Source organism: Trifolium pratense, linkage group LG4 (assembly GCF_020283565.1).
Source record: "Trifolium pratense cultivar HEN17-A07 linkage group LG4, ARS_RC_1.1, whole genome shotgun sequence".
Classification (NCBI taxonomy): Eukaryota; Viridiplantae; Streptophyta; class Magnoliopsida; order Fabales; family Fabaceae; genus Trifolium; species Trifolium pratense.
Window position 1 is genome coordinate 13,884,624 of NC_060062.1, and position 24,996 is coordinate 13,909,619.

Here is a 24,996-nt window from a genome sequence, read left to right on the forward strand (position 1 = left end):
AAGAGATGCAATACCAGTATAAATATCATAGAGGACTCCAAAGAGTTGGTTTCTTTGTACCTTGCTTCAGTTAATTTGTTTCTTCCTTAGAGAATTCCTTTGAAACCCTTATCAGTGGGCCAATCAAACACAGGGAAACACTTTCTTTTGTATTTGCAAAATCACTTCGTATTGTGATTGCAAAATTGCATTTAGGGACTAAGGATCCATCAAAGCACAATAGATAATAGCATTTAGGGACTAGGGTCAACAACTAGCTTTCACATTTAGGCATCATCCAGCATTTTTGGGTCACCCTTAAAAATATCATGGAACAAAGTTTATCCATCCACATTTTGACTAAATTTCATATTAAAATTACTTTGCTTTGAAAGCCACCATCCAAATTTTCCATTATAAATAAAGAATTCATAATGCATTTTCCTCAAAAGTCATTGAGGCATCCATCCCTTACAAAACTTAAGTAACATTAGAGACAAGGGTCATTAAGTTCATAATGCGAAATCACTTCTAATTGCAGTTGCAAAATTGAATTTAGGGACCAAGGATCATCGAAGCAGAATATATATCCATTCATGCATTATTATGAATAAAAATTCATAATTTTTTTTAATAGAAAAGCAGACACCGATAGAGACAAGCAATTACGGCAACAACTAGCTTTCACAATCAGTGACGTTTAATCTCTTCCAAAAATTGAAAGTTCATTTTTTTCCGAAGCAGAAGATTGAAAGTTCTTGAATACTCAAGAATTAAAAAATTGAAAACCCATCATCGTTACCAATAGGTATTAATTATAAACCAAACAGGGCAAATATGTTGGAATGAAGTTTCCAATAAGCAGAAGATTGAAAGTTATTGGGACAAAACACGTTTCCTCAATTAAAGTTTCGTGTTTTCAAGCAGAAATTGAATGCCAGAAGCTAATTTTTAAAACAAGGCTTGACTCTATTCAATTACTATTTTTTTTACTGTCTAATGCTAATTTTATCATTTTTGTACATTCTCATTGTCCAAAAACCATAGCGTCTAAGTCTAATTCACTGAGGGACAACTCTACTAATTAAATAAGTCAGTGGCCGCAACTATATTGAATATGATAATGTACCTCTCGACTCTCTCACAACCATGCCGCTCAGTATTGTTTTACATTTCCTCAAAAAATTAACAAAAGAGTATGTACTCTAATTTTCTGCTCACAGCATGATAAAGAATAATGCAGTGCAAAAAGCTTAGATTTTGGAAATGATATCGCTATCAAAGTATCGATGTAGTATCACCGAAACATAAGTCAAAAATTTTCTTTTGAAATATATAAAATTTAGAGGGAAACTCAGAGCATATTTTGAGGAATATGGTAGGCATATTGGTATCAAATACAGGTATACCACCGATGCTTTAGCAATTTTGGAGTATCTCACATAACTAGAAAATCCAGGTTCCAATGAGACAATTGAAGGAAATAACGTGACACAACACTTACGAAGAGGGTTTTGAAATCATAACTCACCTGTAATGCTGTATTCCCAGAAACTTCCGTCGCAGTATCACCAGCATTCGCAAACCTATTAACCCAACCTGCCATGAAATGAAAGCTGTAAGAATACACAGGCGAAGCTAAAAAGTAATGTACAGAAGTGATAACTCAAAAATGGATTGCAGCAAAAACTTCAGTCACTTGCCATATAAATTTAAAATGGGTACTGACACATATCATTACTCTCCACATCCAAGCATTCAACAATATAATCAAAACATAAAAAACTGACACAGGAATCATATACCTCTTGATCTGACTTTTCATTTTTTTGGATAGAAAGTTGCTATAATTTGGCATGAAGCCACATTAACACCAACACCTGAACCATCAACCTTCCCCTTACCCACCAGGATGCTTTTAACTTCAGTTACAGTCTTCCACTAACAGTTCCATGAGATTTCAGTTTCCAAATCACCGTCGAACCTGAACACTGTTATGTACAACAATAAAAGATTTTGTATTTATCAAGCAGAAGATTGAATCTTATTGAATGATCAAGAATAATAAAAATGGGTAAGGTTCTACCTTTTTTCAGTTACTAAATCCAAGACTTACATTTATAATTATCAACGTAAATCTTATACTATACAATTTTATAAAATTTTATCAGATATACAACCTCATTATGGATTCCTCCATTAATCATATTGCCATATCATAAGAAATAGTTTAGACTCCAAAGAGTTGGTTTCTTTATAACCGTGGCTAACATATTTTTTTTTTAACCTGCTCTTCTTTTATGCTTTTTTTTTTCTTTCTTTTCTTACACTATTCAAACTCATCAAGGCCAAACAAAGTCCATGAACTATACATTAACTTTTAACTCATCTACAACTCACTCCTCATCACAATAAAATCCACTCCCACATAAAAAACCACAATTCCACAAATATGGAACTAAAAGGGAAGGAAAAACAATAGATGTTCTGTACCAGTTTGTTAATGCAACAATCTACAATCTTAGTAGTATGCTTAAACACAAACCTTAAATTCCACCTCCTGATTTCTGAGTTGGACATTCTGCTCAACTAGTCCATTGATGTCCTTGAAGGTTAACTGCATATCCCAAATTGAATTGATTACTAGTAGAAATGAGATGCAGAAGTTCAAAAACTAAGATCAAAATAAATCCAAAAAACTTAAAAGGTGCTCTGATATGACCCACAATGAACTTGGATGTCTTGGCATTCCTTCAAAAGTATTGTCACCTGTATCAAAGTTTGTCAATGAACTAAACCAGAGGTTGTGATCATAAAAGCATGACATTTACACTACAATGCAAAAAATAACATGTACCATTTACCAACCTAGCAATGGAAATAAACGGCATGTCTATGAAAACGAATTATATTTAATATCATTGCAAAGTAGCATGAAGTATACCTTCTTAGCTTCTTTTTCGTAAGTGTACAAATCTAATGTGTTTTTTCAACCTTTTTTTCCTAATTGCATGTCACGTGTATTATACAAACACAACCAACTAATTGCATGTCATGTGTATTATACACACCAACTAATTGCTATGGCTGGAATAAAAAAGATTTGCTAAATTAAATATTAATACAACATGAACTTATGTACTAAACTAAAAGAAGGAAAGATAGTAACAATCATAATGCAATGAAACATGAACTTATATACTAAATTATATACAACTTATGTACTAAATCCAATCAATTAAGCACTTTAAATCAAAATTTGTGCTTCAATGAAACATTTGATATCAGGCAAATCAGCATAATGGTACAGTAAATTATCTGAACGACGAAGCAAAGAATCTAAAGAGCATAGGAATTGTGAAAACTTACAAAGACTACACAAGTGAAAAGCATTTAACTTACAAAGACTAGATTACAAGCAAAGTTAGCTTTTGATGTTCATTTCTTTGTGCAATTCATTATTTTTTACTATGTGCAAACAATGAGTAAATAGTCAAAGAGCTAAAAGGCAAAAACTAGCATGAAGTATACCTTCTTAGCTTCTTTCTTTGAAATGCACCTTCTTAAGCTTCTTTCAACCTTTTTGAAATGTACACACCAAATGTGTCTTTAACCTTTTTTCCCGAAATACAACCAATAACCCTGTCTCAGTACAAAGAGTACCCAAACTAGAGCTGAAAGATAGAAACAAGGAAAAAAGAGGAAGACCACTAAACTATCCTGCTTAAACTGTACCAAGACAATGGCCCTAAAATAGAGCAAAGCCACCTAAGAATTGAGAAAAACAAAGCCAAAAAAGTGGAAGCTAAAAACCAACTTAGACAAACACAATCAATTAAAATCAATCCACATGCACATTGATTATAAATCAAAATCATATAGATGTTAATTTCTAGTACTAATATGAACCAGATTGTGAGAGGTAAAAATCAATACTAATATGAAAAAACATTTGCCTATGTAAAAAACTCTGTTTTCCTAATATAGAAAACATTTGTAGAAGCATTCTGCAGAAATGAAGAATACTAATGTAGAAGCACTTTGTAGAAGCACTCTACTTTACAATTAGAATTTTTGTAAAAATTAACATGTATAGAAATTAACCAAATCATGAGATGAAAATCAATACTAATATAAAATCCATAACAATCCACATGCACATTGATTATATCCACGAAAAGGCTTCTCAAAGGCAAACACCATTAAATAAAAATCAATATATAGCTTAAATATTCATCGAAGTGACTTTTTGCCAAGAAATGTTTTAAGTATAGCTTAAATATTCAATGTTATTCAACCTTATTCACAATTATAGGTACATAGAAATTGGAATCTGAGGGAAAGGCAAATAAATTATACATAGAGATGGAAACAAATTTCAATTTACCTTTGAAACTTATGTGAATGGAGCAAGGAAACCAACCTGAAACCTAACACAAGAAGTAAAATTAGATCAAAACATGAAGTAAGATTAGGGCACAACAAAGCAAAATCAGAGAAGAAAACTTACATCGGTGAATCTGTGCGACATCAGCTCGGTGAACCGTAAAATTTGAGAGATGAACAACTCGATGAATATGTGTGACGGAAAGAACGACGAACAACTCTGGAGAATCTTTGTGACGATGAGAACAATGAACAATTGAATCAGTGGCTGAAGCAACAATAACGAGTTCAATTGCTGAAGAGGAAATTGACGGAAAATCAACGGAAACTGAGGAATTGGGAAAACTATGAAAGGGAAGAAGAAAATGGCAAAGTGTTTTGTGAAATGAAAATATAAAGAGGGAGAAACAAAAATATAGTGAGCGTTTGTGAACTGAAAACACAGGATTATTTTAGCCACGGTTAAGAACATGGTAAATGGATTTCTTACCCACATGTACAATAACCGTGGCAATTCCACCGTGGCAAAACAGCGAAAATTTTGTAGTGTTTGTTTCAGTGGATTCGTTTCTTCCTTAGAGAATTCCTTTGAAACCCTTATCAATGGGCCAATCAAACACAAGGAAACACTTTCTTTTGCAATTGCAAAATCACTTCATACTGTAGTTGTAAAATTGCATTTAGGGACTAAGGGTCCATCAAAGCACAATAGATAATAGCATTTAGGGACTAGGGTCAACAACTAGCTTTCACATTAAGGCATCATCCAACACTTTTGGGTCACCCTTACAAAAATCATAACAAAGTCTATTCATCCACATTTTGAATAAATTTCATATTAAAAATTACTTTGCTTTGAAAGCCACCATCCAACTTTTCCATTATGAATAAAAAATTCATAATGTATTTTTCTCAAAGGTCATTGAGGCATCCATCCCTTACAAAACGAGACAAGGGTCATTAAGTTCATAATGCAAAATCACTTCTAATTGCAGTTGCAAAATTGAATTTAGGGACTAATTAAGGGTCATCAAAACAGAATATATATCCTTTCATGCATTATTATAAATAAAAATTCATAATTTTTTTAATATAAAAGCAGACACCGATAGAGACAATTGCTTGAGTAGCAATTACGGCAACAACTAGCTTTCACATTCAGTGACATTTAATCTCTTCCAAAAATTGCAAGTTCATTTTTTTTCCGAAGCAGAAGATTGAAAGTAAGTTCTTGAATACTCAAGAATGAAAAAAACGACATCCCATCATCGTTACCAACATGGTATTAATTATAAACCAAACGGGACAAATATGTTGGAATGAAGTTTCCAATAAGCAGAAGATTGAAAGTTATTGGGACAGAACATGTTTCCTCAATTAAAGTTTCGTGTTTTCAAGAAGAAATTGAATGTTCTGAAATATCAAGAATTTAAAAATCGGTATCGCAACAGGTATCAGTCGTAAACATGATCTTGGCACAGAACACATTTTTGCATGATTAAGCTTCTTTTTTTTCTTGAGCAAAAGATTGAATATTCTTGAATGATCAAGAATGAGAAAAATGGGTAAAGTTATACCTTTTATCAAGCAGAAGATTGACAGTTCTTGATTTAGGGTTTATACCCTCAAAACACAATAGATAATAGCATTTAGGGACTAGGGTCAACATTAAGGCACCATCCAACATTTTTGGGCCACTCTTACAAAAAAGTCTATTAAAATTACTTTTCTTTGAAAGCCACCATCCAACATTTCCATTATGAATAAAGAATTCATAATGCATTTTCCTGAAAGGTCATGGAAGCATCCATCCCTTACAAAACTAATGAAACATTAGGGACAAGGGTCATTAAGTTCATACTGCAAAATCACTTTTAATTCCAGTTGCAGAATTGAATTTAGGGACTAAGGGTCATCGAAGCAGAATATATATCATTCATGCATTATTATGAATAAAAATTCATAATTTCTTTTAGTAATAGAAAAGCAGACACCGATAGAGACCAGCAATTATGGCAACAACTAGCTGTCACATTCGGTGACATTTAATATCTTCCAAAAATTGGAAGTTCATTTTTTTCCAAAGCAGAAGATTGAAAGTATGTTCTTGAATACTCAAGAATGAAAAATCGACAACCCATCATTGTTACCAATAGGTATTAATTATAAACCAAACGGGGCAAATATGTTGGAATGAAGTTTCCAATAAACAGAAGATTGAAAGTTATTGGGACAAAACACGTTTCATCAAGTAAAATGTCGTGTTTTCAAGCAGAAATCGAATGTTTTTGAAGTATCAGAATTAAGAAAACATGGTCTTGGCACATAACACATTTTTGCACGATTAAGGTTTTTTTTTTCTCAAGCAGAGGATTGAATGTTCTTGAATGATGATCAAGAATGTGAAAAATGGATAAAGTTATACCTTTTATGAAGCAGAAGATTGAATGTTCTTGATTTAGGGTTTATACCCTAATTTTCATCAAAAAAGAAAAAAGGGGTTTTGATTTGATGAAGCAGAAGATTGAATGTTGTCGTTTAATAATCAAATCAAAATGAAAATATGTGGAAAGAAAGTTGAAAAAAATTACCGTTACAAACAAAAGAGATTATGGGCATAAAAATTACCGTTTCTTGATCTTTGAACGACCCACCGAACACCACACATGTGTGCGTGTTTGTTTCTTGAAGAAGAAAGAAAGAATTTTTATATTCTTTTCACTAATTAGCATACCGGAAACTCGCCGGAGTTCATACTTGTGTGCTCCATCTTCTTCTTCTTCAAAGAAACGACGTCGTTCCACAAGAGCTGAACGTAGGGGTAATTATGTAATATGATTGAAGCTCACACACACATATATATTTCAAAATGCGCATGTGCCACGTGTAAAACCCTTCTTTCTTTCTTAGTAGTAATTTTTATTCTGTATTCTTTCTTTTTTTATATTTCTTTCTTTCTTGTTTGATTTAGGTTTTTTTTTTTTTAAATAACTTTTATAGTGTATTTCTTTCTTTTATTATTTTTTTTAGAGTTAAATATATTTTTTATTCCTATTTTCTAAGGACTTGTATGTTACAAACATAAAATTTAAAAAATTAATTTGTAACGAATGTAAAACTTAAATGATTTATTTGTTATTTAAAAATTTTAATCGACCGACAATCGCTAGTTGGTTCAATGGTAATCGACGCTGAACTTACAAAAAGGTAAATAAAGTATTTAAAAAAATAATTAAATAATATTTACTTTTTAAATTATTAAATGATGTGATATTTTTTGTGAGTGTGATCAAATATAATTTTTTTATCACCATGACCATATAAAAATATTTCTTTAAGTATAAAAATATTCCTTTAAGTAACTGTTTTAATTAATGAATTAATGACTTAATGAGACTTATTTTTGGTTACAGTCTGACTTAATGAGACTACGCCTATTTTGTGAATTGGTCTATAAAATATACTAGTATAACTTACCCGTGCTATCGCCCGGGTTAATGTTCTATGAAAAATATAGATCATATTTTTCACACATGAAAAATATGGATTATTAAAATTTTAATATTGTGATTTTTTTAATTATTTGTAAAATTAATTTTATATTTAATGTAATAGTTTATTTAAATATGATAAAAGATCCAAAATTTGGATATTTTAAGGAGAAATGACATAATGGAGAGTGATATTCCACTCCCCGTTCCAAATTCACATGTTCATATATTTATTCTTTTATTTTCATAAAAAAAAAGTCATTATGCAAAAACTAATCTAACGGTTAATATACTTGTTCTTAATCGTCATCTCTCTCCTTTAGACATTTGTTTTCTTCAGGAATATTTTATCTCATGTCCCCGTGTGAAAAAATTTCACATTTGAGAAGCAAAATGGGCCGATTTTAATTTTAATATTATTTATTTAAAAGTAATGAACAGTAGAATTGTTTGTCATTTGCTTGACACAAAAAAAATTTATATAATTTTTTTAAGCATATCTCATTTGTTAATGTGCAAATTTTAAAAAATGTCCAAATTTATATAATTTTTATTTGTTTATTTCAAAAATTATATTGAACAAATAAATAAGAAATAACCAACAATAGCAATAGATTTTTTATTTAAAAAAAAAAAAAAAACAACAATAGCAATAGATAGAAAAAAAAAGTAGTGATTCTGTCAAAAAAAAAAAAGAGTAGTGAAGGTGAGAAGAGAAAATAGAGAAGGGGCGTTGAGACACTAAATGACCCTCACACTTACATATTGACCCGTATATATAGAAACTATAGTAGATTTTTGGTCCTTAATTTTTGAAATTTCCATACATTTCAGCATTGATTTAATTTAATCAATATATATTCCAAAAATGAGTTGGTCAATAATCAAAAGTTTCCATATGTAAAATTTCAATTGTATCAAAATATTAATATATAGACATTTGTTCATAAAACCTGATTGAACAATTTCTATATTTATAATTGAGCACTAATGACTAAAGGAAAAAACATAGAAGAATGACATATTAGCAAAATGAATTGAGAGATTGTCACGTGAAATTTTGACCGGTAAAAGAAATGAGAGGACGCCACCTAAGAGAATGATGAATGAGAGGATGCCACATTGAATTAATAAAAATTAAAGTTCATAAGAAAGTGACAAGTAGATTTGTTTCCTTGAGAAAAAACTCTTAAACATGTAAATAATAGATTTTTTGAACAAGTAAAAATACAATATATTAATATGAACATAGAGTTCTAACTATCATAAAGTGTACCAGAGAACCTCGAGAGTTTACGGTTCACATGAAGAAATACTCTAAAAACAAATAGCTTAATCGATATCCATATAAACAAAAGGATTTAACCACCACATGTAAAAGTTTAAACCAATATTTATATTATAAGTTTTCGACCACCAAAAACGAATCTAATTTAACTTTACATAATAATTAAAATTCATTACTTTGATGGAAAACTTAGCGACCAAATTTGTTTTTGTGGGGTCTAGAATTGTACGCATGTATATATGTTTTGGATTGGAAACTGTGGAGTTTTAAAATAGTCCAACATCTGATATTGGATTAGAGTATACAAAGGGAGGGTGGTATCAAGTATCAACTTAGTTGAAATTTCTTTTACAGTATACTTTTTTATGTCATTATTATGCTCTTGATTCGGTTAAAAAAAATTACAACCATATAAATCTATTTTACACGGTCACCCTCACTGCATGACCATTAATCTCTTGTAATAAAGATTTTGGTACCTGCATGACTATCAATGCCAAACCTTGTTTTTTCAAACATGTAAAGACATGTAGACCCTAATGCACTATTCCATGATAGTAACATCTTCATCCGTTTGTACCAAAAAAGAAAAACACATGTTTATCACATGATTAATCAATGATATGCTAGCTTAATCATGCTAAAGTTTAAAAACTAGTTAAAGTTAACCTTGCATTTAGCATTTTAAATTATTATCTTATGTACTATTCTTTTGCTTTTAATTTCTTCTATGGTAAGTAACATCAATAACTTAGCTGTGTTCAATTCAATATCCGAAGAGTTTAATGCTCACACACTTTTTTTTTTTTTATGCTCACACACTTTATATTCATTAGAAACTCATATACTCTTCGGATAAGGTATGACTTGGTGTTTATAATTATATTGAATTATATTATTTTCTTAAATTATTACCAATATTAGAATATGTGTATATTATTATTATTAAGTATGAAAGTTCAGTATAGGAAACATCTTTATATAAGAATATAATTCTCTGATTTGTATGGATGTGAATTCTAAAATCATCTCTGATAAAGGTATTTAAGAGAGTTTCATAATGATACGGTACCTTAAATTTTTTATCATGGGAGTTCCATAACGTGGCATTGAGGGTATCAAAATTGATGATACAGTACCTTAAATAAGGTATCGTATCATCAATTTAATGTTATTATTATTTTTATTTTTGGTATATAAATCTAATTTAATAGCTTCCATATATGTCAAAACATTACTGTTTGTCATTAATGTATGATACTCAAAAAGTGATATCACAATTGGAGTAAAATAAGTATGAATTACATAAATATTACATGAAATTATAGAGATCACGTGTGAGATGCTCTAAATAATATACAACTATTGTGTAACTTGTTTTGGAAACTAATTATTACAAAATAAAGATGTTTCTTATCCAGAACTTTCATACTTAATAATAATAATATACACATATTCTAATAATCAATATCAACGTGTTAGTATCATTGTCAATATTTGTGTCGTATCTCCGTGTTTTATAGGTTACAACTCATTTATGCCACAAGCAAGAGGTATCCATTGCTTCTGCTCAAGTAGAATCAATTTATACACCGACAGTATATTATAAATAATATTTGTAGGACATGATATGACAGTGTTCTAAAGCAAAAGCTAAAAGAAAAGTGTAGGGAGTGACTACTTTTCTTTGCACAAAGGAAAATAAGAATTTTTTGTATTTAAAAAAAAAAACATTTCAATTGAAAGTAGTAGATTTGGTTTCAGGGTTGTGATTTTGAGTTGGAGGGGGAAGGAAAAACTGAGAAATGGGTTACTCCAAAGAATGTTGTGTCTTATTATTGTTCTTAGTGTTACTAGTTGCATGTGTTAGTGGAGAAGATCCTTATAGGTTTTATACTTGGAATGTTACATATGGTGATATTTATCCACTTGGAGTTAAACAACAGGTATTTTATTTTTCTTATCATTATTTATTTTTTATAACATTTTTTTTTCTTATTTCTTATGAATGAAATTAATATTTTTGGTTTGGGAAATATTTATGCAGGGGATATTGATAAATGGACAATTTCCAGGGCCACAGATTGAGTCAGTGACAAATGATAACTTGATTATCAATGTTTTCAATAGCTTGGATGAACCTTTTCTTATATCCTGGTTAGTTTTGTTTCTTCTTTATTCCAATGATAAAGCTCACTTGCATAAAAGAAGTTGTAGAAAATAATAGTATTTTTACTCTTTTTTTGGCACCATTTATTGAAGTATATTGTATGATAATTTGGTAGATCTAGATAATGTTCCATTCCAATGTTGCAATGTGAGTAGATCTTCAGAGTGCATGTTTTGTATCACGATGGATTTTTTGAAATCATAGTGAATCACCATGATTTTGTAAAAGCTATAAAGTGTAACCTTTTCAAAGACATGATTTTTGTAGGTTTTCCAAAATCATGGTGGCTAAGGCTTGCAAAATCACGGTGGTTCACTGTAATTTTTACAAACCTGCATAATACCAAACACATACTTAATATTAGAAATCGTACATTTATTCAATTTATTACCGAAATCTCTGAAATTCTAAATGATTATTAGAATTGAAAATCCTTTAAGTCCCTCTTAATTGATTTCGGAGACTAAAAGAGCAACTTACCAGGCGCCTACAATTTTAGAGACTAAAATGGTGATTTGCTCGTCTTGAAGTTGATGTGATTAGATAAATATTGGGATGCTCGTCTTGTAGTTGTTATAATTTTTTAAGACTCGGTATCCGGTCCAAGGACCGACTGATTCGATGGACGCCAATTCCACCTCCCACTTGCAGGTGCCCATTTAAATCCAAAGCTTTTTTAGCTCTGTGACTGTATCTTGTTCAAAAAAAAGCTCTGTGACTGTATGAACTAGCCGAACACAGAAAATGACACCGAGAGGATTCAAACCTGAGACCTTGAGAGTAGCGAACTCCAAGAACCCAAATTAGTGAGCCAAACAAATAAGTAAATAACAATAGCAGGACTAAGACTACAATGTACATATATTATTCATGTGCTGAAAATTCAGTTTTAACTTTAAGACTATGTGATTGAATCTATAGGAATGGAGTGCAGCAGAGGAGAAACTCATGGCAGGATGGAGTGTCTGGTACAAATTGTCCAATCTCACCAGGACAGAACTTCACTTACATTCTTCAAGTAAAAGATCAAATTGGTAGCTATTTCTACTTTCCTTCCCTTGCATTCCACAAAGCAGCAGGCGGTTACGGCGGTTTCAAAATCGCTAGTCGTTCCATGATTCCTGTACCTTTTGATCCTCCATCAGGAGATTTCACCATATTGGCAGGAGATTGGTACAAGAGAAATCACACAGTTAAGTTTTAACTAAGAAACAATCTTCATTGTTTAAGAAATTTTGAGTAAATGATCTCTTAATTTGTGTTTATCTTTTTCGCAGGATTTGAGGGCGATTTTAGATAGTGGAAGTGACCTTCCTTTCCCTGATGGACTTATTATCAATGGCCATGGTTCCAATGCTTACACATTCACAGTTGATCAAGGTACAGCAGATGTAGCCTATAATTAATAGAAGAATAGCGTGCAAACGAACACTAACGTGTCCGTTTGTTCTTTTTTTTATACAAATAATTGAAGTCACAAAATTTTATGTGATTATTTAAAAATATTCAGTTTGTTGAGATATTTTGCGAGATTAAATAAATTTGTTAGAATGATTGTAGAAGTTACGCGGGCACATAACCTTACTTGATTGTTTGCAGGCAAGACTTACCGGTTCCGGATATCAAACGTGGGACTTACTACTTCGATAAATTTCAGAATCCAAGGGCATAAGATGAAGCTAGTTGAGGTGGAAGGAACTCACAGTCTCCAAAACACTTATGATTCACTTGACATTCATTTGGGGCAGACTTATTCTGTATTAGTTACTGCTGATCAACCACCAAATGACTACTACATTGTTGTCACAACAAGATTCACCTCACAAGTTCTTAATGCTTCATCCATTCTTCATTACAGTAACTCAGCAGGAAGTGTTTCTGGTCCTCTCCCTGGTGGACCAACAACTGAGATTGATTGGTCCGTTGAACAAGCTCGGTCTATTAGGTATTTATTTATTTATGGTCAAGTAGCCTAGTGGATAGAAATTCTCCGCTTGAAGTTTTTATTTATGGTAAAGTAGCCTAGTGAATTAGCAATGTTTCTATCAACTGAGTTATGTTTACGGAGACTATTATTTCGTAAGTTAGATGATGCATTGCCTAACAATGTGATTCAGTGATTGTGCAGATTGCAGAATAAACTTTTGTGTCAATTTAGTGAGTACTTTTTCTTTTGTAGGAATTGAACTCGATATTTTGAGGTTTACAACACTAACATACATTGCGCACCAACCACTTGCACTAGACCCGGTGGTAGTTTAGTAAATACTCGCATGCACATTTTTATCTGTTCTCTACTTCCTTCGCAATGAATTATAAGCAAAAGTTGACTACTTCGTGGTAATCAAGGTAGTAGGTTAATCACATTTACTCTCTTAATCTCAACTGCAAAATTATTTTGTTGGACTAAATTAACCTTCATTAGAAGTTTATAAAAATTAAATTATAAAAGAGAAATATTTTAAAGATACTATCATTAAATAGGAGAGAAATAGTTAAGTTTGTTTCATTTCATTGGAAAAAATGAGTTAAAATTTACTTAGCCATGACATTCATGAATTTTATATAGATATTTATCAAATTGTTCCATAATGAAGAACTTAGGTAGCAAACCAGACTCAACACTGACACAAACATGTAAACATCGATAATAATAGAAAGTAGAAGTTATTGAATGTAATCACATGTGTCTCTAGTATTAGTAATACTGACACATGTTGGACACTGGACACACCTTCAATCTAAAGTGTCGGTGCTGCTGTATATAATTTTATACTTATATATGAAATATATTGTCTAATGCCGACTTTAACAAATGACTAATTGAATCAGGAGGAATCTTACAGCAAGTGGGCCAAGACCAAATCCACAAGGATCATACCATTATGGAATGATAAACACAACACGTACAATTAGACTTCAAAATTCTGCTCCAATTATCAATGGAAAACAAAGATTTGCTGTAAACAGTGTGTCCTTTATCCCAGCTGATACACCACTTAAGCTAGCTGATTACTTCAAGATTCAAGGGGTGTTTTCACTTGGAAGTATCTCAGACAACCCCACTGGCGGAGGCGGTTATCTTCAGACTTCTGTCATGGAGGCCGATTTTCGAGGTTTTGTAGAGGTTGTTTTTGAGAATCCTGAAGACACTTTGCAATCATGGCACATTGATGGACACAGCTTCTTTGTAGTAGGGTATGTTCACTAAACTCTTATAGTATTAAGATAAGATGCTTCAGCTATGAATTTTATACTCCCTTTGTCTTAATTTATGTGACATAATTGAAATATTGATCTGTATCGAATTATTTGTCAGTTTAAAATATCAAGACATTTGTGTCTCAAACATCCTTAATTATAAGCAAAACTCACTTTTCAGATTCATTGAATAACTGATGTATCTGGCCTATATTGTAGACCATATACATCAGTTATTCAATGAATATGAAAGTGAACTTTTGCTTATATTTAAGGATAGAGGGAGTATTAATTTGTTCTTCCAGCAAATTCCTATTACAATAAGACATTTTAGTCAAAAAAATTGTTTTAAGATTTTTTAAAAAATATATGATTTACTTTAAGCGGCAAATAAAGATTTAATTACACTTTTAACCTTCTAAATAATGCGATTATGCGGTTTTGACCCTTCACATGTTTAGGGACCTCTAGTCTTAATTATAAGCAAAAATCAAATTTTTAGATTCATTGAATAACTGATGTAATGTAACTAGGCAATATATACCAAATTCATAAGTTATTCAATGAATCTAAAAAGTGAACTTTTCCAAAGATTGGAGTAGTATGTTTTCTCATATGTGATTTGGCTCCTTATATCTATGATGTACTATGACAGAAGGTGATGAATTGCCTAGTTCTGTTTTCTCATTTTTACTGGAATTTGCAGGATGAATGGAGGACAATGGTCAGCTGCAAGCAGACTAAACTACAATTTAAGAGATACGATTTCTCGTTGCACAGTTCAGGTAATTCAAGTTTGTTGATATCCCTTGTAATGTTTTCGTTTGTGTATCAGTGAACCTTAACAACCACGACCTATAACCACTAAGTAGAGTCGGCTACATAGATCAAACGACCACAAAATGTATATTGTCATGCACAATATGTCTATCCAACGCATTAATCTCCAAGTCTTTAATACTAGTTTCTCTTATAATCTTTCTAAGTATTCCTTAGCCTCTAGCAATTTGACTACTCTTCTTCTGATATACTCTCCCTACTAAAGATACATCTCCATATACTCAAACCACTTAAGTCGAGTCTCCACCATATTTTCTACGAGAGGTGTTACCCTAACTCTCTTGAATGCTCTCCTCGTTCATAATCCTAGCTCGTCTAGTCTTACCACACATCCGAACATAACATTATCATCTATGCTACGCTTATTGTGTTATTGTATTGCTTTTTTACAGTCCAACATTTTATCGCATACAACATCGTCGGTCTTATACAAATTCCTTCAGTGAATGCAAGCATTGCAACTTTAGGAAATCCAATTCCCGATAATACTTACTTCGCACTTTAAATGTCGAATTTAGAGAAGTCTAGTCTAATATTTATGGATTTATCTTTACACAGGTGTATCCAAAGTCATGGACTGCATTGTACTTGCCATTGGACAATGTAGGAATGTGGAATGTGAGATCTGAGAATTGGGCTAGACAGTATTTGGGACAACAATTTTATATTAGAGTGTATTCAACTGCAAATTCATGGAGAGATGAGTACCCAATTCCAACCAATGCACTTCAGTGTGGCAAAGCAGTGGGTCACCACAATTAGTATTTTTATTTAATCATTCATTTTTCCTATTTAAAAGACTTACCTATCCAATTTTTTGTTTGTTCCCTTCCCATTATTACATGATAATTCATGATATTGTTTGTGATGATATAGAAAATAGCTATAAATATATATATTATAGAGTTGAATGTTGTTTAACCAATAACATGCTGATGCTGCAGTACTTGTCATCTCCAATTTCTAATTAAAATTAATAATGCCCTTTGTTAGTTAATTAGTAATCTAATCTTGACATATTTACTTTTTTTATCCTTACTAATTATAGAAATCACTAACTTACCTTCCAACATGTAATCTTCATTATTATTTTTTGTCAAATGACTAAAAATTCAACTCTTGAAATGAATGAGTGGGAGATCCCGAATTCGAACCATCGACCATGCGTATAAAATACAACGGACCAATTGAATGATGCTCATGCGAACTAATTCTTTTTTTCTTTTGTCAGGGAACTAATTCTAATTTACTCTATTATATTTAACCATATTTAACCATAAAAGACAATTCGGGCTTTAATATGAAGGAAAATGCTAAACAGTGCCCCCAGGGCACTGTTTAAGGAACCAAATATAGTAATATCATATTGAAGTTTGTGCAGTCAACGCCTCGAAAGTCTAAAAAGTGTTATTTTCAATTTTAAAATTTCCTTTTTTGGTTTCCTTAACCAGTGCCCCGGGGGCACCGGTTAGCATGACCCTAATATGAATAAAGTGCATTACCCAAACTACAAACTAGGTCAAGCCTTGAATTATCTTATCATAACATACTCAAGAGACAAGAGTCTTGCCCTTAGTTACTTTTCCCAAAAAGAATTAATTTTTTTACTTAAAATGAATTACTAGTAATTTGGAGAACATAATTTATTTTTTGTCTTCGGTTCCTAGGTAAAGGGGGCTAGTAATCCAGAGTTCAACTGCGAAATAAATAAAATTATTTCACGAGTCAAACTCGAGTTTTCTCGAAGGATCTATCTTTTGGTAAAGTTTACTAACTACTTGAGCCCAATAATTTGGTTAAAAGAAAAAAAATTGCATGTGATGTGAAGAATTGTGCAAAGTAGCACAGCAAATTATATAGTCAAAAAAAGAAGTAGCAGAGAGAATTTAATTCTAGGCAGAGAAGTAGTTTGGTTGATTAGTAGTATTTGATAACGATTCGTCGGCAGAGTTGACAAAGTTATTTCCGTGTTATGTGCCAGCCTAGACTTTCGTTATAGTATTGGAAGAAAGACTAAGGAATTTTCTACCTAAAAAAAAAAAAACAAATAAAAAAAACTAGTAGTTAGTCACTTCGGCTCACAACCTATATTAGCAACCTCATTCACACACATAATAACTTTGCGATTTGAACTTCCAACTCCACTCTAAAAACATTGAAATTGAACTTGAATCAATCTGCAACTTCTCCCGAACATCACTATTCAAAGCATTAACCAGAATCCACGTGAAATTTCACTTTTCAATAACCACTCGACCATATCATCTGTAACTCTTCCAAAACACCTCATAACTCCACCACATAATCTGTGTATCTTCCTAAATTTTTTGAGAAACTAAAAGTGACAATAATTTTGAAACAGACGAATTATTGAAATAATTATAAATCTATTTATTTATTTTTTATAAAAATATTTAGAACAAGGGGTGATGTCTATGTCTAAGTTTAAGACGTAAAGACCCTATACCAAAAAATATATATAGAGCTATTTAATTATGGCCAAAACACTAAAAGTCCAAATCATTGTAAAATGGTTAGTTTGATAATTTTAGTAAATTATAGTAACACATTTCATCTATTCATCACCATTTTTTTACTAAAAATATAGTAAGGTATTTGCTAGTACTTTTTTTTTATCAGAACCCTATTTGTTATAACTTATTATGTTATAATAAAGGGATGTTATACGTACTTTTTTTTTCTTCTTAATTTCTTTCAAATTTTAGTCTATATACATTCTTTTTTACCATCAAGCTTAATTACTCAAAGAAATGCATGGAATAATTCAAACCCCCTAATTTAAAAAAGAGACGGTGGGATTAATACAAGCATACATACATATACATAACTTATGGGTTTTCCTTTCAATAAATACGAATATCACATCAATTTATGAAGGCCAATATTCAACGTGTTGGATTATACATACCATTATGAGAAAGATATATACAAAAATGAGTGAAGTTAGCACATGCAACCAGAGTCCACGCTGGATTTTGACTTTCATTATTGTTCAACTTGCTTAGCTTTAATGCTTTACTCTACTCCCCCAACGGTTCAACACGCACTATTTAATACACACTCTCATATTGGAGGAAGCCTATAAAACCATAGTGATCAATCTACTACAGCAGCAAAGTACAATAGAAAACTTTTCAAACAGTTTTTCATTTCTATTGGGCATTTATGGGTTTCCACGGGAAATGGCTTTGTGTGAGTGTTCTTGTTCTTTGCATTGTTCTTGATTTTAGTATGACCACTCTTGGTGATAACAAGCTTGACCAAGAAAGGTTTGGTGATGATGATTGTCGATTTGGAAGAGGACCACGGTGTAGGGGTTGGGGTGGTCGTCGTGGTCGTGGTGGTTTCGGAGGTGGAGGTGGAAGAGGAGGAGGTTTTGGTGGTGGTGGAGGACTTGGAGGAGGTGGTGGTAGTGGAGGAGGTCTTGGTGGTGGTGGTGGAGGTTTAGGTGGTGGTGGAGGAGGAGGTAGTGGTGGTGGAGGTGGATTAGGTGGTGGCTCAGGACAAGGTGGAGGATTTGGTGCCAGTGGAGGTGTTGGTGGAGCAGGAGGAGGAGGCCTTGGTGGTGGAGGTGGAGGAGGAAGTGGTGGTGGAGGTGGATTGGGCGGTGGCTCTGGGCAAGGTGGAGGTTTTGGTGCTGGTGGAGGTGTAGGAGGTGGAGCTGGAGGAGGCATTGGTGCTGGTGGAGGAGGAGGTAGTGGTGGCGGAGGTGGGTTAGGTGGTGGTTCGGGACATGGTGGAGGATTTGGTGCTGGTGGAGGTGTAGGTGGTGGAGCTGCGGGAGGGGGCATTGGTGGTGGTGGAGGGGGAGGTAGTGGTGGTGGAGGAGGAGTGGGTGGTGGTTCAGGACAAGGTGGAGGATTTGGTGCTGGTGTAGGTGGTGGAGCTGCAGGAGGAGGTATTGGTGGTGGTGGCGGAGGAGGTAGTGGTGGCGGAGGTGGAGTGGGTGGCGGCTCAGGACATGGCGGAGGATTTGGCGCTGGTGTTGGTGGTGGAGGCATTGGTGCTGGTGGAGGCGGAGGAGGAGGTGGAGGAGGCGGTGGTGGTTCCAATGGTGGGTCAGGACATGGTGGAGGGTTTGGAGCTGGAGGTGGTGTTGGTGGTGGAGCTGGAGGAGTGGGTGGTGGTGGTGGTGGTGGTGGAGGCGGTGGAGGGGGAGGAGGAGGAGCAGGTGGAGGTTCAGGACATGGTGGAGGCTTTGGTGCAGGTGGTGGTGTAGGAAGTGGAAATGGAGCTGGTATAGGTGCCGGTGGAGGTCATGGTGGTGGAGGAGGAATTGGTATAGGAATCGGCATTGGAATTGGAGTCGGTGTAGGAGGTGGCCAAGGAACTGGAACTGGTACCGGTACCGGTGTTGGTGGAGGAGGTGGGGGTAAACATTAAACATGGATGGATTTATCAAGTTGTGTTAATTTGGCTAATGTTTTTACAATATACCTCAAATCAATTGTTGATGTGAAATATGTATTTTTTTGTGATTATTTTCGTAAATTATTTTACGGAATTTAAAATTTGGAACACTTCTGTTATAATTAATGAAGATTTTGCACTCTTATAATTGTTTACGGTGTGATCATCCAGTTAAATTATACTTATATATAATCTCATAATTTAAAGTCTGTAGAAGTGTCTCTATCTGATGTTGTATATTTTGAGTTCACAAATTTAATTGTAAGAGCTAGATATTTCATATAGCAACAATAGTTAGATACTTAATACTACAAAACCCCGCATTATAATAACATGACAATTTCAAGAATTGGTGAATTATAGTAAGGAATGCCAAGATAATTAATAGCACAAGATTCAAATGCAATACTAAATTCAGAGAGTCACAAAACACACATAAAAAGAGGGGAAATTCTTCCATGGATATTTCTACAATAGAAGAACAGCAACCATTTCCTGCTACAAATTAACTTAAAAAAACAATGTGACTACTGACTACTCTATAAAGTAGTATTCAATTGTCTTGTTTTGAACCGCAAACAATATTGTTTATTTATGAAAGAAAAAAATCAATACACCAAAAGTGCATCAATTGATACAAGAAGAAAGGCCACAAACCAATACAGGGCATAGACCAAAAAAAAACCAGCTCTGAAACATAACAAAAAAACATACTAGAAAAAAACGACCTTACTAAAAAAACTGCAGCAACCACAAAGATAACCATAATATATCAAAGTTCAAACAACACAAATAGAAACCACCTTAGAAAAACTCAACTAAAGCTAGAAATACCCAACAAGGTCATATAATGACCAAATGTGGTTACTTGTATCACAAGGAATGTAGTTAGTTAGTTTTAAAATTTATGGTATTGAGGTAGTTATGTGACAGTTAGGATAGGGAAGTTAGTTGCTAAATACCTATTAACTTGAAGTGCAACCAATAGGCTTCTGGTTTCGCATCCGCAAGCCGGCCGCAACAATGTGATGCGGTAGCCTCCGTAACTGCATCGCATTAAGAGCTGCATCAGACGATTTTAGTCATGTTCGCTCAAATTTTCTCACCAAAAAATAAAATTTACGAAACTCAAATCAAATCTTAATTTGCATCAAATCTAATGAAAAATCTCAATTTACACAAGTGTGTGTGAATATACAAAGCTTTGCGCCTAAATTGCGCTTATTCACATTGCTAGTGCCTTGCGCTTATCGTGTGCTTTATTTTCCCTGCGTTTATCTTGAGCCTATTGCGCCAACAAATGTAACTCAAAAGAAATCATGCAAGAATTAATTCACATACTAAAGAGCTCGTATTCTTACTTCGTCGGCAAATAAAGAGTTATACTACAAGAAAACTTAAAATTATTGACCAATTTTTTTGAGGGCTAGAAGCCCTCAATAATGTGACACATTTTGTGTTGTGCCTTTGATTTACATGTTCCAAGTATAGTTCAAAATGAAATTATAAAAATTAACCAGTATAACGGTAATATATGATGTTTATTCATAGTATTTTGACATTTTTGATCTCTAGTTCTCTACAACAAGGAAACCTTAATTAATAGATTTGTTAAGAAAAGACTAGAAATAAAATAGATGATAATTTTTTTTCGAATAGCTTAGATATTTACATAAAAAAGAAGTTACTAATGATTAATGAATTTGACTTCTTAAAAGGTCATCAAACTCAACTTTTTTCTTAAAAAAATATTGTTAGTTTAAGACACGAAAGACACACACTCAAAGAATACATACAGGTTATATTTAGCAAAAATAGCGGTGGGCTGATAAGCTAGCTTATAGATAATATATGGCTGATAGCTTATAGCTGATGACTTATGGCCGATAAGTTAATTGTAGTGTTTGGTAAAATTAGCCGTTCGACTGACTGATAAACGTAAAATGACATAAAAGGTCATTCTTAATATATAATAAAACCTCTTGTAATTCTTTTTATAAAATCTATATCTAATTAATATTTAAGATACTTCAAATTTAGTTATTTAAATTTATTAATTTAATATATCTTTTATGTATTATTAAATTAAATTTTATTCTTTGAAATTTTGTTTTAAATTTATTTCAATGATTATTAATTTATATAACATTTTTTAGGTTTTATAACAAACAAATTGCGTAAAAAAACATTTTTAGGTTTTATAACAAACAAATTTATTTAACATACTTATTTTGTTTTCAATTGTAATAAATTTTAAAGGATAAAAATGTATTTAAGAATCTTTATAAGGGTAAAATTGGAAGAAAAAATGATAAGCTAGAAGCTATAAGCTCAGAAGCTACTTGAAATAGCTTCTGAAAAATAAGTAGCTTCTGAAAAATAAGCTATAAGTCAGTAAAATAAGCTATAAGCTCTTTCTGAAAACACTGTTACCAAACAGATCTTGGCCCTGTTTGGATTAGCTTATTTTTGAGTTTATCCAAACAACTTTATGCAATTTTTATGTATTATTATAAGTTTGTCAATGCAGTTTATGATAAAACAGCTTATGAAAATACAATTTTCATTAGTGTGAACTTATAAAATAGCATAAAATCTAATTTATATTGCATAAGTTGTTTGTACAAGCTCAAAATAAGCTAATCCAAACAAGACCCTTTAAGCTTATAAGCTATAAGACATAAGCTAAAGTTAGTTTTTTTGGCTTGCCAAACAGACCCATAGATGTATTTACGGCCAAAAAGTCCAAATCATTTTAAAATGGTTAATTAGTTTGATATTTTTAGTAAAATATAGAACTAAGGTATTTGCTAGTACTTTTTAGTAAACTATTTATTATAAGTACTTTTTTTTTCCTTTCCAATTTTATTCTATCAAGCTTAATTATTCAAAGAAATGCATGGAACTGAAACCCCCTATTTAAAAGAGACGGTGGGATAATATTACTCTACATACATATACATAGCTTATGACCTTTTTTTACAATAAATACGAATATCACATCAATTTATGAAGGTCAATATTCAACGTTGGCTTATTATAATGTACTCCCTCCGCCTCATGTATTAACAAAAATGACTTTTTTAGATTCATTAAAAAAATGATGTATTTAATCTATATTTTAGACTAAATATATTCATTTTCTAATGAATCTAAAAAAACTATTTTTATTTATATACGAGGCTGGAGGGTACTAACATAAACTAATTATCCTACATTATGAGAAAATTAGATAAAAGCAAAAATAGTCAAACTAGCACCACTTGCAAACCAGAGTCCACGCTGGAGTTTTAACTTTCAATTTGTTCCACTTGCTTACGTTTAATGCTTTGCTCTACTCCCCCCAACGGTTCACAACACGCACTATTTAATACACACACTCATATTGGAGGAAGCCTATAAAATCATAGTGATCAATCTACGAGAACAGCAAAGTACAATAGCAAACGTTTCAAACAGTTTTTAATTTCTATTGGGCATTTATGGGTTTCCAAGGGAAATGGCTTTGTGTGAGTGTTCTTGTTCTTTGCATTGTTCTTGATCTTAGTATGATCACTCTTGGTGATAACAAGCTTCACCAAGAAAGATTTGGTGATGATGATTGTCGATTTGGGCGTGGACCTCGTTGTAGGGGTTGGGGTGGTCGTCGAGGTCATGGTGGTTTCGGAGGTGGAGGTGGAAGAGGTTTTGGTGGTGGTGGAGGACTTGGAGGAGGTGGTGGTGCTGGAGGAGGTCTTGGTGGTGGTGGTGGCTTAGGAGGTGGTGGAGGTTTAGGTGGTGGAGGAGGAGGAGGTAGTGGTGGCGGAGGCGGATTAGGTGGTGGCTCGGGACAAGGTGGAGGATTTGGTGCCGGTGGAGGTGTTGGTGGAGCAGGAGGAGGAGGCCTTGGCGGTGGCGGTGGAGGAGGAAGTGGTGGTGGGGGTGGATTGGGCGGTGGCTCTGGTCAAGGAGGAGGTTTTGGTGCTGGTGGAGGTGTAGGAGGTGGGGCTGGAGGAGGCATTGGCGGTGGTGGCGGAGGAGGTAGTGGTGGTGGAGGTGGAGTCGGTGGCGGCTCAGGACATGGAGGAGGATTTGGCGCTGGTGTAGGTGGTGGAGGCATTGGTGGTGGTGGCGGAGGAGGAGGAGGTGGAGGAGGCGGTGGTGGTTCAAATGGTGGATCAGGACATGGTGGAGGGTTCGGAGCTGGAGGTGGTGTTGGTGGAGGAGCTGGAGGAGTAGGTGGTGGTGGTGGTGGTGGAGGCGGTGGAGGAGGAGGGGCAGGTGGAGGTTCAGGACATGGTGGAGCCTTTGGTGCAGGTGGTGGTGTAGGAAGTGGAAATGGAGCAGGTATAGGTGCCGGTGGAGGTCATGGTGGTGGAGGAGGAATTGGTATAGGAGTCGGCATTGGAATTGGGGTTGGTGTAGGAGCTGGAGCTGGCCAAGGAACTGGTACTGGTACCGGCATTGGTGGAGGAGGTGGGGGTAAACATTAAACACGAGCATCTTTATGGAGTTTTGTTAATTAAGCTAATGTGTTTTACACCGCCTCAAATCAATTGTTGATGTGAAATAAGTATTTTTTGTGATTATTTTCGTAAATTATTTTACTGAATTTAAAGTTTGCAATACTTTTATTATAATTAATGAAAATTTTGTACTCTGTTTACATTGTGATCATCGGTTAATATAAAGAAAATAGACATGGTAAAACATAATATAAGAGAGTGGTAAATTAAATGAATAAGGAAACAATTTTTGCTTTGAATGTTAAAGGCACGATTACTATTTCTTTTGTGTACAAAACTCTCTATAGTTATGCATAGGATAAGATCATTCTCTTAAATTATGCTTATAATCTCATAATGCATAGTGTGTCGTTCTCATTAGCCAAAAGAGAGCCTTCTTTTGATTATCAAAAAAAAAAAAAAGAGAGCCTTCTTTTTTTTTTTTTTTTTTTGTTACAACCAAAAGAGCCTTCTAATTAGCTATAAGCCTATAACTTATAAGTGTCTCTAGCTGATGTTGTATGAAACATTCTTCAGTTTTTCTTATCTAATTATCTTATGGCTTTGCCTTTTGATCAATATAATTTATCTGTTTTCAAACAAAAAACACTGCTTCTTGATTCAGAAACCCAGTTGCCAGTGTATTGGATAAAATAAGAGGAACTTTTAAGCTTATAAATTAAAGTGAGGTTTGATAAATCATAATTAAGGTCTGATCAATCATAC

At 33.3% G+C, this 24,996-nt stretch overlaps 3 protein-coding genes and 1 long non-coding RNA gene across 4 annotated transcripts; 3 read left to right on the plus strand and 1 right to left on the minus strand.

Annotated features, from left to right (window-relative positions):
* Positions 1–66: 66 nt before the first annotated feature.
* LOC123920315 lies at positions 67–7,173 on the minus strand. The gene is made up of 9 exons (XR_006813600.1): positions 6,994–7,173; positions 4,490–4,594; positions 4,367–4,409; positions 3,511–3,593; positions 2,706–2,748; positions 2,525–2,596; positions 1,785–1,970; positions 1,511–1,578; positions 67–296 (listed from the first exon to the last, which is right to left on the minus strand). It is a non-coding gene; the product is annotated as an uncharacterized LOC123920315 (long non-coding RNA).
* A 3,520-nt stretch (positions 7,174–10,693) lies between these two features.
* LOC123920316 (L-ascorbate oxidase homolog) lies at positions 10,694–16,310 on the plus strand. The gene is made up of 8 exons (XM_045972587.1): positions 10,694–11,090; positions 11,192–11,301; positions 12,236–12,506; positions 12,592–12,694; positions 12,914–13,259; positions 14,147–14,512; positions 15,222–15,300; positions 15,914–16,310. The coding sequence occupies exons 1-8, from the start codon at positions 10,950–10,952 to the stop codon at positions 16,115–16,117; spliced, it is 1,620 nt and encodes a 539-aa protein (XP_045828543.1). The 5' UTR covers positions 10,694–10,949; the 3' UTR covers positions 16,118–16,310.
* Positions 16,311–18,449: 2,139 nt separating this feature from the next.
* LOC123920318 (glycine-rich cell wall structural protein 1-like) lies at positions 18,450–19,936 on the plus strand. Its single transcript, XM_045972588.1, has one exon. The coding sequence runs from the start codon at positions 18,542–18,544 to the stop codon at positions 19,757–19,759; it is 1,218 nt and encodes a 405-aa protein (XP_045828544.1). The 5' UTR covers positions 18,450–18,541; the 3' UTR covers positions 19,760–19,936.
* A 3,332-nt stretch (positions 19,937–23,268) lies between these two features.
* LOC123922143 (glycine-rich cell wall structural protein 1-like) lies at positions 23,269–24,258 on the plus strand. Its single transcript, XM_045974888.1, has one exon. The coding sequence runs from the start codon at positions 23,269–23,271 to the stop codon at positions 24,256–24,258; it is 990 nt and encodes a 329-aa protein (XP_045830844.1).
* Positions 24,259–24,996: the final 738 nt, after the last annotated feature.

What these genes read in the sequence shown, in the direction of transcription:
- LOC123920316 (XM_045972587.1), top strand. Translation starts at nt 10,950, where the DNA reads ATGGGTTACTCCAAAGAATGTTGTGTCTTATTATTGTTCTTAGTGTTA. An exon ending in GAACCTTTTCTTATATCCTG is followed by an intron (nt 11,302 to 12,235) that starts GTTAGTTTTGTT and finishes TTGAATCTATAG; the next exon opens with GAATGGAGTGCAGCAGAGGA. An exon ending in GGTACAAGAGAAATCACACA is followed by an intron (nt 12,507 to 12,591) that starts GTTAAGTTTTAA and finishes TCTTTTTCGCAG; the next exon opens with GATTTGAGGGCGATTTTAGA.
- LOC123920318 (XM_045972588.1), top strand. Translation starts at nt 18,542, where the DNA reads ATGGGTTTCCACGGGAAATGGCTTTGTGTGAGTGTTCTTGTTCTTTGC.
- LOC123922143 (XM_045974888.1), top strand. Translation starts at nt 23,269, where the DNA reads ATGGGTTTCCAAGGGAAATGGCTTTGTGTGAGTGTTCTTGTTCTTTGC.